The 20364-nt window shown below is 43.0% G+C and overlaps 1 protein-coding gene and 1 long non-coding RNA gene across 5 annotated transcripts in view; one reads left to right on the forward strand and one right to left on the reverse strand.

The window, feature by feature from the left end:
- galnt7 (UDP-N-acetyl-alpha-D-galactosamine: polypeptide N-acetylgalactosaminyltransferase 7) overlaps positions 1 to 20364 on the forward strand; it is a 209064-nt gene that overhangs the window by 101154 nt on the left and 87546 nt on the right. For 3 of the 4 annotated variants that reach the window (XM_037254616.1, XM_037254636.1, XM_037254626.1), the window contains exons 8-9: positions 16776 to 16893; positions 16975 to 17097. The exons of the other annotated variant lie outside the window; for it this stretch is intronic. In XM_037254616.1, the coding sequence (XP_037110511.1) occupies positions 16776 to 16893; positions 16975 to 17097 (241 nt within the window). The remainder of the gene's footprint in view (positions 1 to 16775; positions 16894 to 16974; positions 17098 to 20364) is intronic. 4 annotated transcript variants of the gene reach the window in all.
- LOC119125114 lies at positions 19686 to 20099 on the reverse strand. Its single transcript, XR_005098441.1, has 2 exons — positions 19866 to 20099; positions 19686 to 19733 (listed from the first exon to the last, which is right to left on the reverse strand). It is a non-coding gene; the product is annotated as an uncharacterized LOC119125114 (long non-coding RNA).

Here is a 20364-nt window from a genome sequence, read left to right on the forward strand (position 1 = left end):
TAGAAGTAGAACACTAAAGAAAGTAGCAAAACACCAAACTATTTTGGGATTTGGCAGTACCTTTTATCAGATACAAATTGGTAGTTAAATCATTAACAATGCAAATGGATAAAGTAAATTAAGGGTTTGGTAAAAAAAAATGTTTTTTTTTTGCTTCGGTTTGGTTTGTGTGCGCACCGTTTGATTGACAGCTCCGGCGTGCTCCTTTAAGTTTGCCTCGCATCGTACGAGCAGTGTACACGCATGACTACAGCCGTTACGCAGCGGCACGGCGACTAACGGTGGCCAGCAAATGTATTTTGTTGTCTCGATGACTTATGTTTGGTGTGTTGCCGAGAGTAATTAATTTATGGTTATTTAGTATAGCGGAACTGTTACGTGCAGTTAGTTATGTAATGTGTGCCGTCTACCAGTGTTGTGTGACGTCAGAAGTTGAGCGTTGACTTACGTGCTGTATTTCTGTCTGTTGCAGAACCACACACACACACACACACACACACACACACACACACACACACACACACACACACACACACACACACACACACACACACACACACACACACACACACACTCTTCACACGCTTCATACAATAATCACACACACAAGAATCACATTCACACACCCAAAGACTCACCTCTGTACACTACACACAGCTGCTCTCACATACTTACGACCAAACATGTGCCTATACCCTTTTGCCAGTTTGCCTGTATGCCCCTATGAGCCACAGTGCCTGTTACTTTGTTGCCAATAATTCAGTAAAGCGATCAAAACTGAACTACGTCTTCCCTCCTGTGTTCTGACCGACACCCGGGGGCGAAAAGAGCATAACCATCCGAGCCAACCCCCTATACCAGGGGTGGGCAAACTTTTTGACTTGCGGGCCGAACTGGGTTCTAAATTTGGACCGGAGGGCCGAACCAGGAGCAGATGGATGTAGTGTTTGTGTGAAGTAATATAAACGACCTGTAAAGGTCATTGCATAAAAGGTTTTGGCGTTTAGTAGGTAGTAAAGCATGGATATTCAAAAAATGTTTTTTGAAAACAAATGCATTTATTAACAGCATTAAAAAAAAAAAATCACTGAAAAACTGCTATCAGTGATTCTCATAAAATACGACACTGTTATTATGAATAACAGTCTCCATCATTTCAGTGCCTGCAGGTCAGATTAATGAAAGATGTTTATCTTATGAGATCACATCAAACGGCAAACATTCTGACCAAATATATCATCTTGAAGAATCGGTGAAAGCATACATCCAAATAAAGTAATCAAAACGGCAACACGGTGAGGGGTATCTGAAAATCAGAGCAGAGTTTTAACTCACAAACACCTGGTAACAGAGGTGAGGAAACGGGAAACACTTCCTTAAAGTAAGCCTTAAGAACTTTACAGGTTAAGATTAGTCGGAAACAAGTGGTGCATCATTGTCCTTGAGCATCCTGCATTGTTTGAAAATGAGAATGGTCACTAGTTTCAATCCCTGCTATTTGTACAAATCATATTCAAAATGCATTTTTTTACAACAAACTTGAGAGCCTCCCCTTCATTTTCAGTGGGAACAGTGTTGTTGGTCTCCCTTTTTTGCTAGTGCGTCACAGTCTGGAGTAAAATTTGTTGTGGCAATTCTTAGGAGAGATCCGAGGTGTTGGTCCGTTTACCTAGATCTGTGACGGGTTGATGTTGATGTTCATGTGGCTGAACGTCACGTCGCGTACGTCGAGCCAAATTGCCCACTCTTTTTTAAACACTCGGCACTCAGTGTCCACCTTGCTTTTCCTTGGGCGACTCATTTTAATGGAAGGATTCCAGGGGAAGGTTTGTGGGTGGCTTTAGCGTAAAACTGTATCTGAAAGCTCAGCGCGCGAATTACAAGAATGCTGTCGTCACAGCCCACGCTCTAAATTCGGCACTGATACAAATAGAGCGCGAGTGCGCCATGTCCGTACTACTGAGTACGTACACGCACTTGTGAGTGTGCACCGAGCTTTCTGACACGGCTTCCGGTAGTAAATGCGCAGGCGAGCGGTTCCCCATCTACTGGGGAAATGCAGTCATTGCAGGCAAAATGACCAAAAAAAATGTTTAATAATACAATTTATTCAGGGTTGGCGGGCCGGATTAAACTGTCCCGTGGGCCGGATGTGGCCCGCGGGCCGTAGTTTGCCCAAACCTGCCCTACACAGTCCTCCGGCTCCCCAACAATAGCGGTAACAGTTTATTTTGATTTTATTGCAATGTTTTGCCTTATTCAGATTTGTTTCAAGACTACAGTTACAGTTAGACTTCACTTTGATGGTTAATGCAGTTATTGCAATTTTGTTGTTTTATCACAGTAGATTGGTTTATTTACATTTCAAAAACCGGAAGCCATTCATTTACAAGTGTGATTGCACTTTGGTTACATATTTAAATGTTCAGATATTAAGATGTGATAGACAGTTTTTGCATGATTTGAATGAAGCAAAATAACATGCTTTTTCTCTCGAATATATTGTTATAATCATTTGTTTCAGATGTAATCATTTTCTGTATAAAAATTAAATTTGGTGTTCAAAAAGTCTTTTTTCAAACTTGAGTCTTGAAAAAGAGGGGGTCGTCTTATAATCAGGGTCGTCTTATATTCGGGCCAATACGGTATATATGTGTGTGTGCTTGCGTGCGTGTGTGTGCGTGTGTGTGTGTGCTTGTGTATATGTTTACAGTATGTACACTTGTACATTGTTATAAAAAAGTTGTTATAAGAAAAGAGTTCTAAAAACATATTTACAGTATGTATACTTTAGCTACATCTACATATGTACGCAGGCACGCACACACACACACACACGCAGGCACGCACACACACACACACACACACACACACACACACACACACACACACACGCACGCACACACACGTATCATATTTATATCTATATTATTGATACATTATGTCCTGTATGTCATTTATACTATTAATATAGTATTTACATGTTTGAAAGTATTAGTTAATGTTCTAATGATAACATAAATAAATTGTCAACCCTAACATATATGTATGTATATATATCCAGGACTGTCTCAGAAAATTAGAATATTGTGATAAACTCCTTTATTTTCTGAAATGCAATTAAACAACCAAAAATGTCATACATTCTGGATTCATTACAAATCAACTGAAATATTGCAAGCCTTTTATTATTTCAATATTGCTGATTATGGCACACAGCTTATTTCCTCAGACCAAGTAAAAAAAAAGATTTAAAACAGCAAAACAAAATCAAACATTTGAAAATGTCCATTAATGCACTCAGTACTTGGTTGGGAATCTTTTTGCACGGATTACTGCATCAATGCGGCGTGGCATGGAGACAATCAGCCTGTGGCATTACTGAGGTGTTATGGATGCCCAGGATGCTTCAATAGCGGCCTTTAGCTCATTTGCATTGTTGGGTTTGGTGTCTTTCAGCTTCTTCTTCACAATACCCCACAAATTATCGATGGGGTTCAGGTCAGGGGAATTGGCAGGCCAATCGAGGACAGTAATGCCATGGTCAGTACACCATTTACTGGTGGTTTTGGCACTGTGGGCAGGTGCCAGATCATGCTGGAAAATGAAATAATCATCTCCATAGAGCTTTTCAGCAGACGGAAGCATGTAGTGGTCTAGAATCTCTTGGTACACAGCTGCATTTACTCTGGACTTGATAAAACACAGTGGACCAACACCATCAGCTGACACGGCTCCCCAAACCATCGCTGACTGTGGGAACTTCACACTGGATTTCAAGCAACTTGGATTTTGCTCCTCTCCAGCCTTTCTCCAGACTCTGGCGCCTTGACTTCCAAATGAAATACAAATCTTGCTTTCGTCTGAAAAGAGGACTTTGGACAACTGTCCAGTGCTTCTTTTCCATAGCCGAAGTCAGACGCTTCTTCCGTTGTCTTGAGTTCAGATGTGGCTTGACCATGGGAATACGGCTATTGTAGCCCATTTCCCGGACACGTCTGTGAACAGTGGCTTTTGATACCTGGACTCCAGCTTCAGTCAACTGTCTTTGAAGCTCCCCCAAATTCTGGAAGCGACTCTTCTTCACAATGCTGTTAAGGCTGCGGTCATCATCTCTCTTGGTTGTGCAGCGTTTCCTGCCACATTTCCCCCTTCCAACATACTTTTCGTGGATGTGCTTTGAAATTGCACTCTGTGAACAGCTTGCTCTTTGAGAAATTTATTTTTGTGTCTTACCCTCCTGATGGAGGGTGTCAATGATGGTGTCTTGTGATTTAGTTTACTGAACCAAGCTGTGTGTTTTTCAAGGCTCAAGAAACCCTTGCAGGTGTTTCGAGTTAATTAGACGATTCAAGTGATTAGTTAAATACCCTACTAGTATACTTTTTCATGATATTCTAATATTTTGAGATAGGATATTTGAGTTTTCTTAAGCTGCTTGCCATAATCAGCTATATTAAAATAATAAAAGGCTTGCAATATTTCAGCTGATTTGTAATAAATCCAGAATGAATGACATTTTTGGTTTTTTAATTGTATTACAGAAAATAAAGAACTTTATCACAATATTCTAATTTTCTGAGACAGTCCTGTACATATATACACTGCTCAAAAAAATTAAAGGAACACTTTGAAAACATCAGATTTCAATGGTGAAAAAAAAAAGTTGGATATCTATACTGATATGGACAGTTTAGTGTCTCAGGAACAAAAGGATACCACGTCTTTTGATGGAAATAAAGGTTTTCAGCCTACAGAGGGCTCAGTATACAGACATCCCAAAAATCTAAGTGAAAAAATGATATGGCAGGCTCGTCCATTTTGCCTAAATTCAATTTCTGCAACTCAAAATCTTGTGTGGCCCCCCTGTACTTGTATGCATGCTTGACAACGTCGCAGCATGCTCCTAATGAGACGACGAATGGTGTCTTGTGAGATGTCCTCCCAGATCTGTCTAAGAGCATCAGTGAGCTCCTGTAAAGTCTGAGGAGCAACCTGGCGGCATCTGATGGACCGAAACATTATGTCCCAGAGGTGTTCTCTCGGGTTTAGATCAGGTGATCGTGAGGGCCATTCATTTGTGTCAATTCCTTCATCCTCCAGATACTGTCTGCATACTCTTGCCACATGAGGCCAGGCATTGTTGTGGATCAGGAGGAACCCAGGACCTACTGCACCAATGTAGGGTCTGACCATGGGTGCAAGGATTTCATCTCGATACCTAATGGCAGTCAGAGTGCCGTTCTCTAGCCTGTAGAGGTCTGTTCATCCCTCCATGGAAATCCCTCCCCAGACCATCACTGACCCACCACCGAACCGGTCATGCTGAATGATGTTGCAGGCAGCATAGCGCTCTCCTTGGCTTCTCCAGATCCTTTCACGTCTATCACAGGTGCTCAGGGTAAACCTGCTCTCATCTGTGAAAAGCACAGGGCGCCAGTGGCGGACTTGCCAATTCTGGTGTTCTGTGGCAAATGCCAATCGAGCTCCACGGTGCTGAGCAATGAGCACAGGGCACACTACAGGACGTCGTGCCCTGAGGCCACCCTCGTGAAGTCTGTTTCTGACTGTTTGGGCAGAGACATTCACACCAGTAGCCTGCTGGAGGTCATTCTGTAAGGCTCGGGCAGTGCTCAAACTGTTCCTCTTTGCACAAAACAGCAGATATCGGTCCTGCTGATGGGATGAGGACCGTCTATGGCCCTGTCCAGCTCTCCTAGAGTAACTGCCTATCTCCTAGAATCTCCTCCATGCTCTGGAGATTGTACTGGGAGACACATCAAATCTTCTCGCAACAGCACGCATGGATGTGCCATCCTAGAGGAGTTGGACAATCTGCGCAACTTCAGGAGGGTTAAGAAATCGCCTCATGCTCCCAGTCATGTTAATGACTCTAGCTAAAGCCAACACCTGTAGAAAAACTGTTAAAAAAGATCAAGAGGAGGAACTTGAAATGGCCTCCACCTGCAAAAACAGTCCTGTTTTGGGGACCATCTCGTTGTTGCCCCTCTAGTGTACCTGTTGTTAATTCCATCAACACCAATGCAGCTGAAACTGATTAAAAAACCCCTCTGCAAGAAAAGTCTAATTGAATTCATGCCATACCCTGATAAAAAAACTGTTCCTTTCATTTTTTTAAGCAGTGTATATATGTGTGTGTGTGTGTGTGTATATATATACCGTAATTTTCGGACTAAAAATCGCTCCGGAATATAGGTCGCATTAGCCATAAAATGCACAATAACGTGAAAGAAAACATATATAAGTCGCTCCGGAGGATAAGTCGCATTTTGGGGGGAAATTTATTGGACAAAATCCAACACCAAGAACAGACATGAACGAGCAACAACAGGCTAAACGATAGGTATGCTAACGTGACATAAACACAAACGAAGAGCTGAGAACGGGCCTGACAAAACATTCAGAGTTATTAAAAAAAACTATTACATAAATCACACGTTTATAAAACCATCTGTGTCACTCCAATTCATTAAATCCATCGATCGTCCTTTGTCAACAATGGGTGCGCGCCGCTGACGGCGCTTGCACTTCAAAATATTCCACAGGCCCATATAACGATATATAAATTAGATATCAAATAATTATTATATCCGCAATAATATTATCAAACCATCTGTGCACTCTAAATCATTAAATCCATCGATCAAATTCCTCGTCCTTTGTCAACAACGGCGCGCGTGTGCCCTGACATCAGCCTCGTCGTTATTCCACAGATCTAGTATATAACTATATTGTAGCGTTAACAAAGTACAAGGAAAGACGTGGGTTTGGTAAACGGCTCTTTATTTAACAAAACAAACTTCCAGGCGGTGGCGGCGTGGACTTCCAGCCACGGAGGTGAAAGAGAGCTCGGTAGAGTAGGACCGGGCATGCGTAAAAGCCATAATAGTTTTTCAAACCTTCTGTGTCACTCCAAATCCTTAAATCCTTCAAACTCTTCATCCTCCGTGTCACTTAGAAACAAAGCCGCTAATGATGCCGGTAGTACGTGGGGCCCTTCGTCATCTTCGTCATCCCGTGATCAATCTTTGTCCTTTTTGTAAACAACCGCCGCGCCACGCCGCGTCGCGCTGCTGATGTCACTTGAAATTCAAATTACAGTAATCCCTTGCTACATCGCGGTTCGTTTATCGCGGTTTCAAAAAAGACATATAAGTCGCTCCCTATTATAAGTCGCCCCCCCCACCCAAACTATGAAAAAAACCGCGACTTATAGTCAGAAAATTACGGTATGTATAATAATATATATATATAATAATATATACGTATATATATATAATAAATATAAAATAATTATAAAAGTCTTGTGTGGATGCTCTCACGCTTTGCCGTGGGGCCGCGTCAGCACAGTGAGAGCAGAGCAAAGCCGTGACACGTTTACACTTTAAAATGTTTAAAAAGTGTTTAAAATTACGATAAAGTGTTTAAAAATAAAATTATAAAAGTCTTGTGCGGGATGGCGGCTCGGTGGCACTCTGGGTAGCACGTCCGCCTCACAGTTAGGAGGGTGCGGGTTCGATTCCACCTCCGGCCCTCCCTGTGTGGAGTTTGCATGTTCTCCCCGGGCCCGCGTGGGTTTTCTCCGGGCACTCCGGTTTCCTCCCACATCCCAAAAACATGCTTGGTAGGCTGATTGAGCACTCCATATTGTCCCTAGGTGTGAGTGCGAGTGCGAATGGTTGTTCGTCTCTGTGTGCCCTGCAATTGGCTGGCAACCGGTTCAGGGTGTCCCCCGCCTACTGCCCAATGACGCTGGGATAGGCTCCAGCACACCCGCGACCCCCGTGGGGACTGAGCGGTACAGAAAATGGATGGATGGATGGATGGATGTACCATATTGGCCCGAATATAAGACGACCCTGATTATAAGACGACCCCCTCTTTTTCAAGACTCAAGTTTGAAAAAATACTTTTTGAATAACAATTTTAATTTTTATACAGAAAATAACAATATATTCGAGAGAAAAAGCATGTTATGAATGTCAAATCATGCAAAAACTGTCTATCACATCTTAATATTGAACATTTAAATATGTAAACTAAAGTGCAATCACATTTGTAAATGAATGGCTTCTGGTTTTTGAAATGTAAATAAACCTATCTACTGTGATAAAACAACAAAATTGCAATAACTGCATCAAAGTGAAGTCTAACTCTAATTGTAGTCTTGAAACAAATCTGAATAAGGAAAAACATTGCAATCAAATAATGCAAACTGGTTTAAACTTGAGAGTAGCTAAGATCTGTCATGTCAGAACATTACAAACATCCTCTGCCTCGCTGTGCTCAGTGTCACTGTCCACGTACACGCACACCATCCTGTTGAACTCTTGAAAGCGGTCGCTCTGAGGACCACGGAAAGCTTTTCTCTGATTGTGAGCATTTTTTAGGCGATCTTTTTGAGCTCTCCATCTCCATACTCACTCACTCGAAACTCACTCTGTGGCACCATATTTCACGGCCGCTTTGCAATTGTGTCAGGTTTGATTCGCTGACTGAACAACTATTAAGAGAAGAGCAACAGCAAACAAACCACAAGTGAGACAGAATATCAAGTCTTTTCTCGCGAGGAGTGCAGTACAGATAGCTTACAACAATCTCACTACACTAAATATCTGTGTACACTCCCGCTCTTTTTATTTGGATTTGCCCTACCCACAATTATGAGACAAAAGCCCCTAAAGGAAGGGGGAAGCACGTGAGCTTTGCCTCGTAAGCAAAAAAATCACCAGGTGTTACATACTAATAAGAACATGTGAGGAAAAGGAGTTTGAGTTGAGAAGAGAAAGCCCTTGATCTCTAGTCAAAACATAGCAAGGGATGTTTTACGACCTTGTGTAGGATGAGACAAGCTAGGTTATTTATTACTGGATACGCACCAACATAATCTTACGATCAAGATAGTTTGGAAAACCCAGACTTTGATGGTCACTTGTAGGTTCATCTGAGGTGCAAGACAGCAATGAGGCATGTTGTCTAACAAAGTGGTCTTTGTTAAGAAGGAACTGTCTCGGTAGACGTCTTCTTTTTGCTGAGTTGTCAGCTGCGTCCTGTCTGACCCAGCTGTAACCTCTCTCCTGGCCCAGCCGTACCTTTTCTCTTCTGTGGTACATCATAAAAACAGCAAGGCCAAACAGCAAGCATATATTGCAGTAATATTGTGGTAAAGCATTGATTAGAGAACGCATGATAACATATATATACATTTTTCTAACAATTCCCTCCTGTTTATCATAAGTTCTCAGAGACCATCTTATCACCTAAAAGCGGCCACTTCAAAAAGATTTTCAGCCGTAGGATCACAAGTATGAGCACAAATAAGTTTACACCAAGAAAGGATAAACGTTGCGATATTATCATTCGGAAACACCCAGATCTGGGAAGAAGTCTGTAAACCCAAGTGCAAAAATTCCATCATCACCATCGTTATTATCAACATGCTGGCGTTCAGACATTAGAGGCATACCCCGGCCATCTTGTCTTCCATGGGCGATATTGCTGTAGTGATGAGACGATTAAACAGAGCACGGAGACATGGAATACAACAACAACCACACAAGGTGAGTATAGCAGTAATTGAGGACACAAGGGCTTTATACTTCCCAAAAGCAGTCATCCACTTGTTGTGCTCTTTCATCCTCGTTTTGAGGGATTGCAAGCTTGCAATCGCCTTCGTCAGGCTCCCATCAGGGGCGGTGTCATTCTGGATGAAGGTGCAGCATTGTTCCCTGAACATTGCGCAGACCCTTCCTTTCTCAGACAACAACATAACAAGAGCATTGCGGTTCTGGATTGACATTAGGGAAGGCGTGGCTAGCTGTTCGTGCACTGCCTCAAGTCCCGCTTGTGTCCTTTGCCCAATTTCTGCATGTTGCAATGGTTGTAATTCATCATGTCGACGTTCTTGTTCATCGTACACCACCAGCAAATGGAAGACTCCCATCCTGCTACAATTTGGTCAATTAATTCTTATTAATCAGGAACTCCTCTGGGGACTCTGATTGCATCAATTTCAGTCAGATCATCGTCGCCTCTCAAATTTAAAGACATTTTGTTTGTTTGTTTTTCCAGCTTTTTCCCAGATCTTGGCATGTTGATACATATACAATTTAGCTTGACTACATTCTCTGAAAGCAATGGCTACTTCTTTCTTTTTTCAATGGATATTACTGTATAGAATGCTCTGTCACACATTTCACAATCAGTAGATGTGACAGATTTCACACAATCTTTGGTCAATGGCAACGATACAACATAAAGAATCGGTCGCAAATCCATACATATGACATATTCAATTTTTGCTTCTTGTCTTTACAGCTTGTTTTGCCATTAGCAATCAATTGTTTCGTTTTTCAGTAACTCTTATAGTTACCTGAAACAAAATATCCACATTAATTTTAGATATAATCATCCCATTCTTTAACATCTACAGTGCTTGTTGACAAAGTACACATATAAACATCATATTTTCATTGCAGTTCAGATCCGACACAGCAGATCATCCTGCAAAGGTCAAATTGATCTTTTAAACAGCATTGTTTCCTTTTTTCTTTTTTATTTCTACCAAATTTTAATCATCCTTAGTTTCCCACTTGGTTCCAAAACATGGTAATCTATATTGTCGCCCAAACAATTTTATACGGGGTTAAACCCACAGTAATTGTAATATTTATGAACAGTTTGACGAGGTCTAAACATTTTGTCCATGATCTTCCAGTTTTTTCCCTGCACATTTTCACACTTTATACCAGTCCTGTCATGAGAATTAATTTCTGAAATCCCATATCTCGGTATTATTTCTTTACATAACGTTTTTTGCCACTGTTAAGGCATTCAGTGTTTTTGTTGAAGCCAATTCAAACCATTTTGAGAATGCATCTATTATGACCAGGCATTATAACCCTGTGGATTGTGTTTAGCACATGTTAAACAAACTCTACAAAAATTTTGTTTTATAAATGTTTTGAATATGAATCAATTCATATGTTGTATAAAGCTGACTGAACTGCCCCATTATCCCCCCTCTTGAGCCATGCGACACACAACCATGGCTCAATATTGCTGCCCACTTGTATAGGTTTTTTGTAGGATAGGTCAGTCTTCTGGTCATTTATAGATACCATTGTCCACTCTTGCCCCTCTTTTCGTCCATAATTGAATTTCAGTCTATGGACTTTATCGCTGCACATCTTTAAAAATGTTTCAGTAATTTAATCTGCTTCTTGTGTGTACAAAATTTGAAGCGTCTTTTGCACTACAGCTATGCGGTTCCGTCCGCAAGCTTGTTACCTCTTGGCACCTTATCAGTCTCATGTGTGCCCTGCACACGTGCATATAGCTATTTTTCGTGGCAATTGGACTGCTTCCACAACTAGCTTAGTTGTAGTTTCTTGTAGTTTCTTGTAGTTTCTTTTCAATCATTCTCTCATCGTTTATCACAAGAATCTTAGCAATTTGAATGAAAATCAAAATGTATGTTTTATTTTACTCAATTGTATGATTTAGAGCATCCATATGTAGTAAAGTGTTGTATTACTACATATGATTTCATCTTCATTTAATTTGACACACCTTTCAAAATGCTTCTCAGTGTCCCAGTGCATACATGCTTTGCTTGTGTAACTGGTTGTCTCAACCCGTGTTCCACATCCTAATCTTTTCTCCCTCAAGGTGCCAAACCAATCAAGATAAAAAGATAAAAACCAACAAAATAACCGCCAGTAAATTAATATAATAGTCAATTGTTGTTGTTTCTTAACTTTAACTAACTCAATCACTCTCTTATTCTCAAATGTAAAAACTTGTGTAGTCTTGACACAACCAATCGACTATTTCTTCTAAATTTAGCTTTGAAATGTTGTTATTTAATAATTTTGCTTCATCCAATTCCAGAAAGCAAGTTCTTTCCATCTTTCAAATTTTGTTTCATCAGGGCTAGGCATTAATGCAGTGTGGACCAGTTTCTGCCCACAAAAAAATTGCTTGCCTTTCTTTTCTTCTTATTTTCACAAAATTGCTTTTGTTTTGCGGTGCAAATCAGATAGACTACAGTCTAGCAAATTCTTTTGTGCACCTACATTAGCCAATTTTAACACAACACTGACAGCACACAGACAACACAAAAACTTACAGCAGAGACACAGCTCACAAACAATACCAACAAACAACGCTGCGCAAACGTCATCCTCTATTTTGACATTTTGATTACACTTTTTTTCTCATCAGCGCCTTTTATCCTTCATGCAAATATTGTCACATCTTCCTTAAGCATCACCCTGTTTCAAATATTCAAACATTCTCTGAGAAACTCACACTTTCCCTGCTTCGCCCGCAGCCATAGCACCCCTCGTGCGAGGGGGGGCGCAGCATCAATGTTGATTGGTCACAGGCTGGCCATTTCCTGTAACAACCATGATGCCGGCCCACCGCCCACACGAGCATAGCAAAGGCCCACGCGCACAGCCCCGCCCCGCGACAACGCGCGAGCGCAGGCACGCTTATCAGTCTCGCCCTCTCAAAGGGCAGGCCAGCTTTGCTGTTGCGCCCTTCGTCATGTTCACATTCGACATCTTTCACTGTCTTCTACACAACATTTGCTGTCTCTTATTCTCGTCCTATCAAGCCACCGTTCTAGTCACTTTCTGCCACACACTGCTCATCTCAATTTCTCCAACCAACTTAAACACATTATTGCCCACTTCTCAATTTTCCTATTATTCCTAAACAGCTTCCTGAACATTCTCCATTACTGATGTCTTCCATAGGACACACATCTCACTCGCGCACACATATACACACCCATTCATGAGGATCCTCTGCGCGCACACGCACACACACCAACACAAAAGGATGACGCACAACATACGTGTAAGACCACATAGATCCCACTAAGAACACCTTTTTGCTCGTCTTGTCAGATTTATTCTTTATTTTACTTTTAGAAGCTATTTGTAATTCTTTTCCATTTATTTAGCCAATTTTAACTTCAGTGTTTCTTTATCTTACTTTATCCTTTTAACACAAATATCTCCTGTATATTTAAGCTAATTTCTCTTTAATTTTGGCAGCCAGGTTCCCACTTCATTACATGGAAACCTGATTTGATTTGGTTTTGGCCTAGCCATAACTGTCTTTGTTAATTTGTGCAGTCACGTGCCATGTGACCGTTTTCTCCGCAATTCCAGCATTCTATTGGAGGTTGCACTACTCCTCTTCCTCGGCCTCTAAAGCCTCTTCTGTTAGACATTGCTCGCCCTCTCTGGCCTTTCTGTCCTCTGCCTGCATTTTGGTAAAAAGTGTCACTATCCTGGTCTACCAGAAAAGTGTCTTTTGTAGCTTTCATTCGTTTTCGTTTTTGTTTGTCTATTACTACTTTTTCCGCATGGAGGGCATGATTTATGTATTCCTCCAAAGTTCCGGTGTTCATGCCTATATAATGTTTGATCACCCAGCCTTGTATTGCTGGTCTGGACCCTGCGTGGATGGCATTTTTTAATTGCTGTTGATAAGCACCTTGAGGCGCATTATCTTCCACTGTGTGTTTTAAACACTTTTGTCATGCGCACTCGATACTCATCAAAGGTTTCATTATCATTTTGCTTTGTTCTCCCTATTTCTGTAAAATTTGCTCTGATTTCCTTTGACCAATCCATTTCTAGCGGGCTTTTCTGCCTAGTGGCTCTGTCCATCAACCCATAAGGAGGAGGTGATTCCTCAATTTTGTGTGTGTCATGTATTTGCGGATACAACTTCGCTATGATCTTTAGTTTTGGATTTGTAGCATGTGTTTTCTCTTCCCGCTCTTGTACTTCTAGTTCTCCCTCAAATTTATATTTTTTAACCCATTTATCGAAATCTTTTTTAAGTCGGTCGGGATCCTGCCTTTCAATTATTTTCCAATCTTTGCATTTTAGTTCATGTCGGGGTAGGGACTTTCGCTTACTATCTAAATTTCCCATGGTTCATTTTTCTAAATTTTGGAGTTGGTAGTTTGAATGGCACCTACAGTGTCCTAAAACCAACTTTATTCACAGGACAGTGGTTAAGAATTCGATGTGTGGTAAGTCTCCTTTCATCTCCCCGAAGGGAGCGGAGAGTTCTTGCCTCTGCCCCCACACAAAGCCACTGTTTACAATCTTGTGTGTTTATATAGAGGAGCGCTCAAATGAGATCACTCTCAGTCAAACCGTACACAAACACAAACACACTACGCGCGTTTTTTTAGGAATAACAGAGGAGTCCGCCCCTCCCACTGCGGAATTTAACTAACGTACAAGTTAGGGGGCTCCACAACGCCCCTGCGGAATTTAACTGCTCCTATTTGCCTGTACTTCATTAGAAAAACAGAGGAGTCCGCCCCTCCCACTGCGGAATTTAACTAACGTGTAAGTTAGGGGGCTCCACAACGCCCCAGCGGAATTTAACTGTTTCTAATTGCACTTGATAGGGTCTAGAATTCTCAAGGTTTTAAGTGACCTCTTGTCACTGCTCATTCATTCCTTTTTAGTAGAATTAATATTCCTACTCACAGTCTGCTGATTCTCCTCCTCGGATAATCTCGTCAACCCTCCTGGTGTCCAGCCGGACTGATCGAGACAGTCCCGTCAAAGGGCTTTTGTTAACCTCGGCCGAGGATTTTCGCCTGTGTCGAAGAGTCCGCTGGAACCGTTCAAGGTGTGTCGAGATCCCGGACGAGCCCCCAATTTCTGTCAGGTTTGATTCGCTGACTGAACAACTATTAAGAGAAGAGCAACAGCAAACAAACCACAAGTGAGACAGAATATCAAGTCTTTTCTCGCGAGGAGTGCAGTACAGATAGCTTACAACAATCTCACTACACTAAATATCTGTGTACACTCCCGCTCTTTTTATTTGGATTTGCCCTACCCACAATTATGAGACAAAAGCCCCTAAAGGAAGGGGGAAGCACGTGGGCTTTGCCTCGTAAGCAAAAAAATCACCAGGTGTTACATACTAATAAGAACATGTGAGGAAAAGGAGTTTGAGTTGAGAAGAGAAAGCCCTTGATCTCTAGTCAAAACATAGCAAGGGATGTTTTACGACCTTGTGTAGGATGAGACAAGCTAGGTTATTTATTACTGGATACGCACCAACATAATCTTACGATCAAGATAGTTTGGAAAACCCAGACTTTGATGGTCACTTGTAGGTTCATCTGAGGTGCAAGACAGCAATGAGGCATGTTGTCTAACAAAGTGGTCTTTGTTAAGAAGGAACTGTCTCGGTAGATGTCTTCTTTTTGCTGAGTTGTCAGCTGCGTCCTGTCTGACCCAGCTGTAACCTCTCTCCTGGCCCAGCCGTACCTTTTCTCTTCTGTGGTACATCATAAAAACAGCAAGGCCAAACAGCAAGCATATATTGCAGTAATATTGCGGTAAAGCATTGATTAGAGAACGCATGATAACATATATATACATTTTTCTAACAAATTGTTTGAAGACTCTGCCTCATTTATCACCATTATCTTGAAGTTTGCATCATAACTTCACCTCAGCTGCCGGTTAACCTGACCAATCTTCGACCCACTTTTCTCCAGATTGTCACTACGTTTCTCCATTTTCTGTTATCTCTTCTCTTATTTTCCTCTCTTTTCTTTCTTACCGCTATTTTTTATTTTTCTTCTCCGTGCTACCGCTATTTTTTTTTCTTATTTGTGACAGGGGTTCGGTTTGGCCTCGGGAGTCAAGTTCAGCATTCGCTTTAAAGATATATGGCGCCATCTAGCGTTGTGAATGGGTATAATGTCTAGACCCCGAATGTAAGACAACCCCCACTTTTTCAGTCTTATTTCAATGCAAAAAACACTCTTATATTTGGGCCAATACGGTCGTTAGCTGAAATGGAAGGCCTGTAGGTTGAAGTGCCGAGATATGTGATGATTTTATGAATTTAAAAAAAACAGAGTTCGCAAAACAGTTTTATTTTGAAATGTACTGGATCCACCTCGTACGCCGACCCCCAATTTCCTGTCTGAGCCGTATAATTTCTTGAGCTTCATGAAAATACGCTTGCGACATCCGGAAAAATAGAAGGCTTGTGGTCGGCGAGCACACGGCGGCGACGTTCCTTTAGCGCGCTGCAGCAAGTGTGAGTTGACTCGTCGACTCCAATGCTTTCTATTCCTTGAGCAGTGTGGCGCCGTGCCCAGTGTGAGTGAGGCGTAAGTGAAATTTATGCCGCAAAAATTAAATGTTATTTGCTAAGTTTTTTAATGTCCATTCCACAATTTTGCTTAAGTAAGTGGGTTTAAACGAAACATCCATCCATCAATCCATTTTCGGTACCGCTTTGTCCCCACGAGGGTTGCGGGCGTGCTGGAGCCTATCCCAGCGGTCATCAGGCAGTAGGCGGGGGACACCGTGAACCGGTTGCCAGCCAATCGCAGGGCACACAGAGACGAACAACCATCCGCACTCGCACTCATACCAAGGGGCAATGTAGAGTGCTCAGTCGGCCTATCAAGCATGTTTTTGGGATGTGGGAGGAAACCCACGGGGGCTCGGGGAGAACATGCAAACTCTACACGGAGGTTCGGAGGTGGAATCGAACTTGCACCCTCCTAACTGTGAAGTGGACGTGCTAACCAGTGCGCCACCGAGCTGCTAAATGAAACATTTTCCTTCCAAAGTTAGGTCATCCAGATGTAAATACCATGAAATAAAAGCTTAGCATGAGGACTGTTACAAAGTTATTCATATATTCATTTGTTTTTCTCTGTGGGTGTCAATTCATAGGTCTCCAGCCATGGCAGGGGGTCTCTTTGCTATAGAGCGTGACTACTTCTTTGAACTGGGCCTATATGATCCTGGATTGCAGATATGGGGAGGAGAAAATTTTGAAATATCATACAAGGTATGATGGCGTCACTGGTTGATGAGAGCTGAATATGCAAAGTCGGTGCACATTTCTACTAAAATTTTACTGTCATTCTAGATATGGCAGTGTGGTGGCAAACTGCTCTTTGTCCCGTGCTCTCGTGTTGGGCATATATACAGACTTAAAGGTTGGCAAGGCAATCCTCCCCCTGCACATGTTGGTTCCTCACCTACGCTGAAGGTATAACAACACTCATTTTTATAATCAACATTGTTCAAATCCATCTTAATACAGTATTTGACACATTGATCAGAACACCACTTAAGGTTTAGCAGGTTAAGGTTAGGTAAGGCTCATGAATGATGATCCATGCTGCTAATGAGAGTTGAAGAATCAGATTCAACCCAACTATTGGTTGGAGCGAGCATGTTTTGCATATGCTTTTTCAAGTAGCCTGGCACAAGCAAGAGCCATCCCCCTTTTTGTTCTGTGTTACCATCCATCCATCCATCTTCTTCCGCTTATCCGGGGTCGGGTCGCGGGGTCAGCAGCTTTAGGAGGGACTCCCAGACTTCCCTCTCCCCAGCCACTTCATACAGCTCATCCCGGGGGATCCCAAGGCGTTCCCAGGCCAGCTGAGAGACATAGTCTCTCCAGCGCGTCCTGGGTCGTCCCCATGTCCTCCTACTGGCGGGACATGCCCGGAACACCTCCCCAGGGAGGCGTCCAGGAGGCATCCTGATGAGATGCCCGAGCAACCTCATCTGGCTCCTCTCAACGTGGAGGAGCAGCGGCTCTACTCCGAGTCTCTCCCGGATGACCGAGCTTCTCATCTTATCTCTAAGGGAGAGCCCGGACACCCTGCGGAGGAAACTCATTTCAGCCGCTTGTATCCTGGATCTCGTTCTTTCGGTCACGACCCATAGCTCGTGGCCATAGGTGAGGGTAGGAGCATAGATCGACCGGTAAATCGAGAGCTTTGCCTTTTGGCTGAGCTCTCTCTTCACCACGACAGATCGGTACAGAGTCCGCATTACTGCTGACGCTGCACCAATCCGCCTGTCGATCTTGCGCTCCAACCGGCACTCACTCTTGAACAAGACCCCAAGATACTTGAACTCCTCCACTTGGGACAGGGTCTCATCCCAGATCCGGAGAGGGTTTCCCACTCTTTTCCGACCGAGGACCATGGACTCGGATTTGGAGGTGCTGACCCTCATCTCGACTGCTTCAGACTCGGCTGCGAACCGCTCCAGTGAGAGCTGGAGATCACGGCCTGAAGAAGCCAACAGCACCATGTCGTCTGCAAAAAGCAGAGACGCGATGCTGAGGTCCCCAAACCGGACCCCCTCAACGCCTCGGCTGCGCCTCGAATTTCTGTCCATAAAAATTATGAACAGAATCTGTGACATAGGGCAACCGTCACTGGGAACGAATCCGACTTACTGCCGGAAATGCGGACCAAACTCTGGCATCGGTGATACAGGGACCGAACCGCCCTTATCAGTTGGCTCGGCACCCCGTACTCCCAAAGCACCCTCTCCAGAACCTCCCGAGGGACACGGTGGAACGCCTTCTCCAAGAACACAAAACACATGTGGACTGGTTGGGCAAACTCCCATGCACCCTCGAGGATCCTGTCGAGGGTGTAGAGCTGGTCCACTGTTCCACGGCCAGGACGAAAGCCACACTGCTCCTCCTGAATCCGAGTTTCGACCTCCCGACGGACCCTCCTCTCCAGCACCCCTGAATAGACCTTACCAGGGAGGCTGAGGAGTGTGATTCCCCTGTAATTGGAACACACCCTCCGGTCCCCCTTCTTAAAGAGGGGAACCACCACCCCAGTCTGCCAATCCAGAGGCACCGTCCCCGATGTCCACGCAATGTTGTAGAGGCGTGTCAGCCATGACAGCCCCACAACATCCAGAGCCTTTAAGAACTCCGGGCCGATCTCATCCACCCCCGGGGCCTTGCCACCGAGGAGTTATTTAACTACCTCAGTGACTTTGACCCCAGAGATTGGAGAGTCCGCTTCAGAGTCTCCAGGCCCTGCTTCCACAATGGAAGGCGTGTAGATGGAATTGAGGAGGTCTTCGAAGTATTCTCCCCACCGGTTTTGCCATGATAAGGGGTTAGCTAACTTAGCATTTGCATCTCTTGACTCCGCCGCAGTGTTGTTAGCTAGCAAACCTGCACGGGACGGATGGGCAGGACACATTTTCAGGCACTGTCAATGCTACGATTGGCTATGTAGCGTAAGTGAACCATATACACTGGTAACATTGGCTGGTCAATCACTGATTTGCACTATAGAAAGGCACAGAAAGAAAGTCATTGGTCCACTTAATTAGATTACGTCTAACATTATATACTGAGCAATTAGTGTATGCTGAATTTTATTTTGTTTGCAGCATGGAGTTTCTTGTGCGCAGAGACTTCGCGAGCAGTGCGCAATTGCGCAGCTGCGCAGCTTAGAGGGAACACTGCTCCCAGGTCGTGGCAGTGGCTGTGGAGATGCACCTTTTTTGTAGAGCAGAGTAAACTGGAGCAGGGTAGACACTGTTGGTAGAATTATTTAATTGATCCTGCGGATGGTTTATCGTTCTGTTGAGGCGAGCACCCTCTTCTTTGCGGTGGCGTGCTGGTGGGGTCAAGAAGAGGGATGCCTCCCGCCTGGACAAATTAGTGAGGAAGGTGGCACTTTGTTGTTGGCACGGAGCTACCTGATCTGGCGTCTGTGGCAGATCAGCGGGTGTTGCTGCTGTCCATCAAAAACCCATTTTATTTTTAAACACTTTATTATACTTTTAAATACTTTATTGTATTTTAAACACTTTTTAAAACATTTTAAAGTGTAAACGTGTCACGGCTCCGCTCTGCTCTTGCCGTGCTGGCCGGCTGGCTCACCCCTGCGGCTCAGCGCAAAAGCATCCGTACAAGACTTTTATAATTTTAATATTAAACACTTTATTGTAATTTTAAACATTTTTATAGTGTAATCGTGTCACGGCTCCGCTCTGCTCTTGCCGTGCTGGCCGGCTGACGCGCCCCTGCAGCCCAGCGCCAGGGTGTCCGCACAAGACTTTTATAATTTTATTTTTAATCACTTTATCGTATTTTTAAACACTTTTTAAAAATTTTAAAGTGTAAACGTGTCACTGCTTTGCTCTGCTCTCGCTGTGCTGCTGATGCGGCCCCACGGCAAAGCGTGAGGGCATCCACACAAGACTTTTATAATTATTTTATATTCATTACATATACATTACATTACATATACATATATATATATATATATGTATATATAAAAATATATAAAAATATATATATATCAGTGGTGGGCCTAAAAATATCTGAATCACAGACTGATGTTAATTATATTTTGTCCATGAGTACGTAATAATTTAATACGTATTTATGGACAAAATGTATTTAAGATTTATTGAATACATATTAAATAATTCCAAATGGTCTGTCCGCTTTCTTTCATTGCGAGCCCCCTGGTTGCGC

The sequence above is a fragment of the Syngnathus acus genome, chromosome 1 (assembly GCF_901709675.1).
Source record: "Syngnathus acus chromosome 1, fSynAcu1.2, whole genome shotgun sequence".
Taxonomy (NCBI): domain Eukaryota; kingdom Metazoa; phylum Chordata; class Actinopteri; order Syngnathiformes; family Syngnathidae; genus Syngnathus; species Syngnathus acus.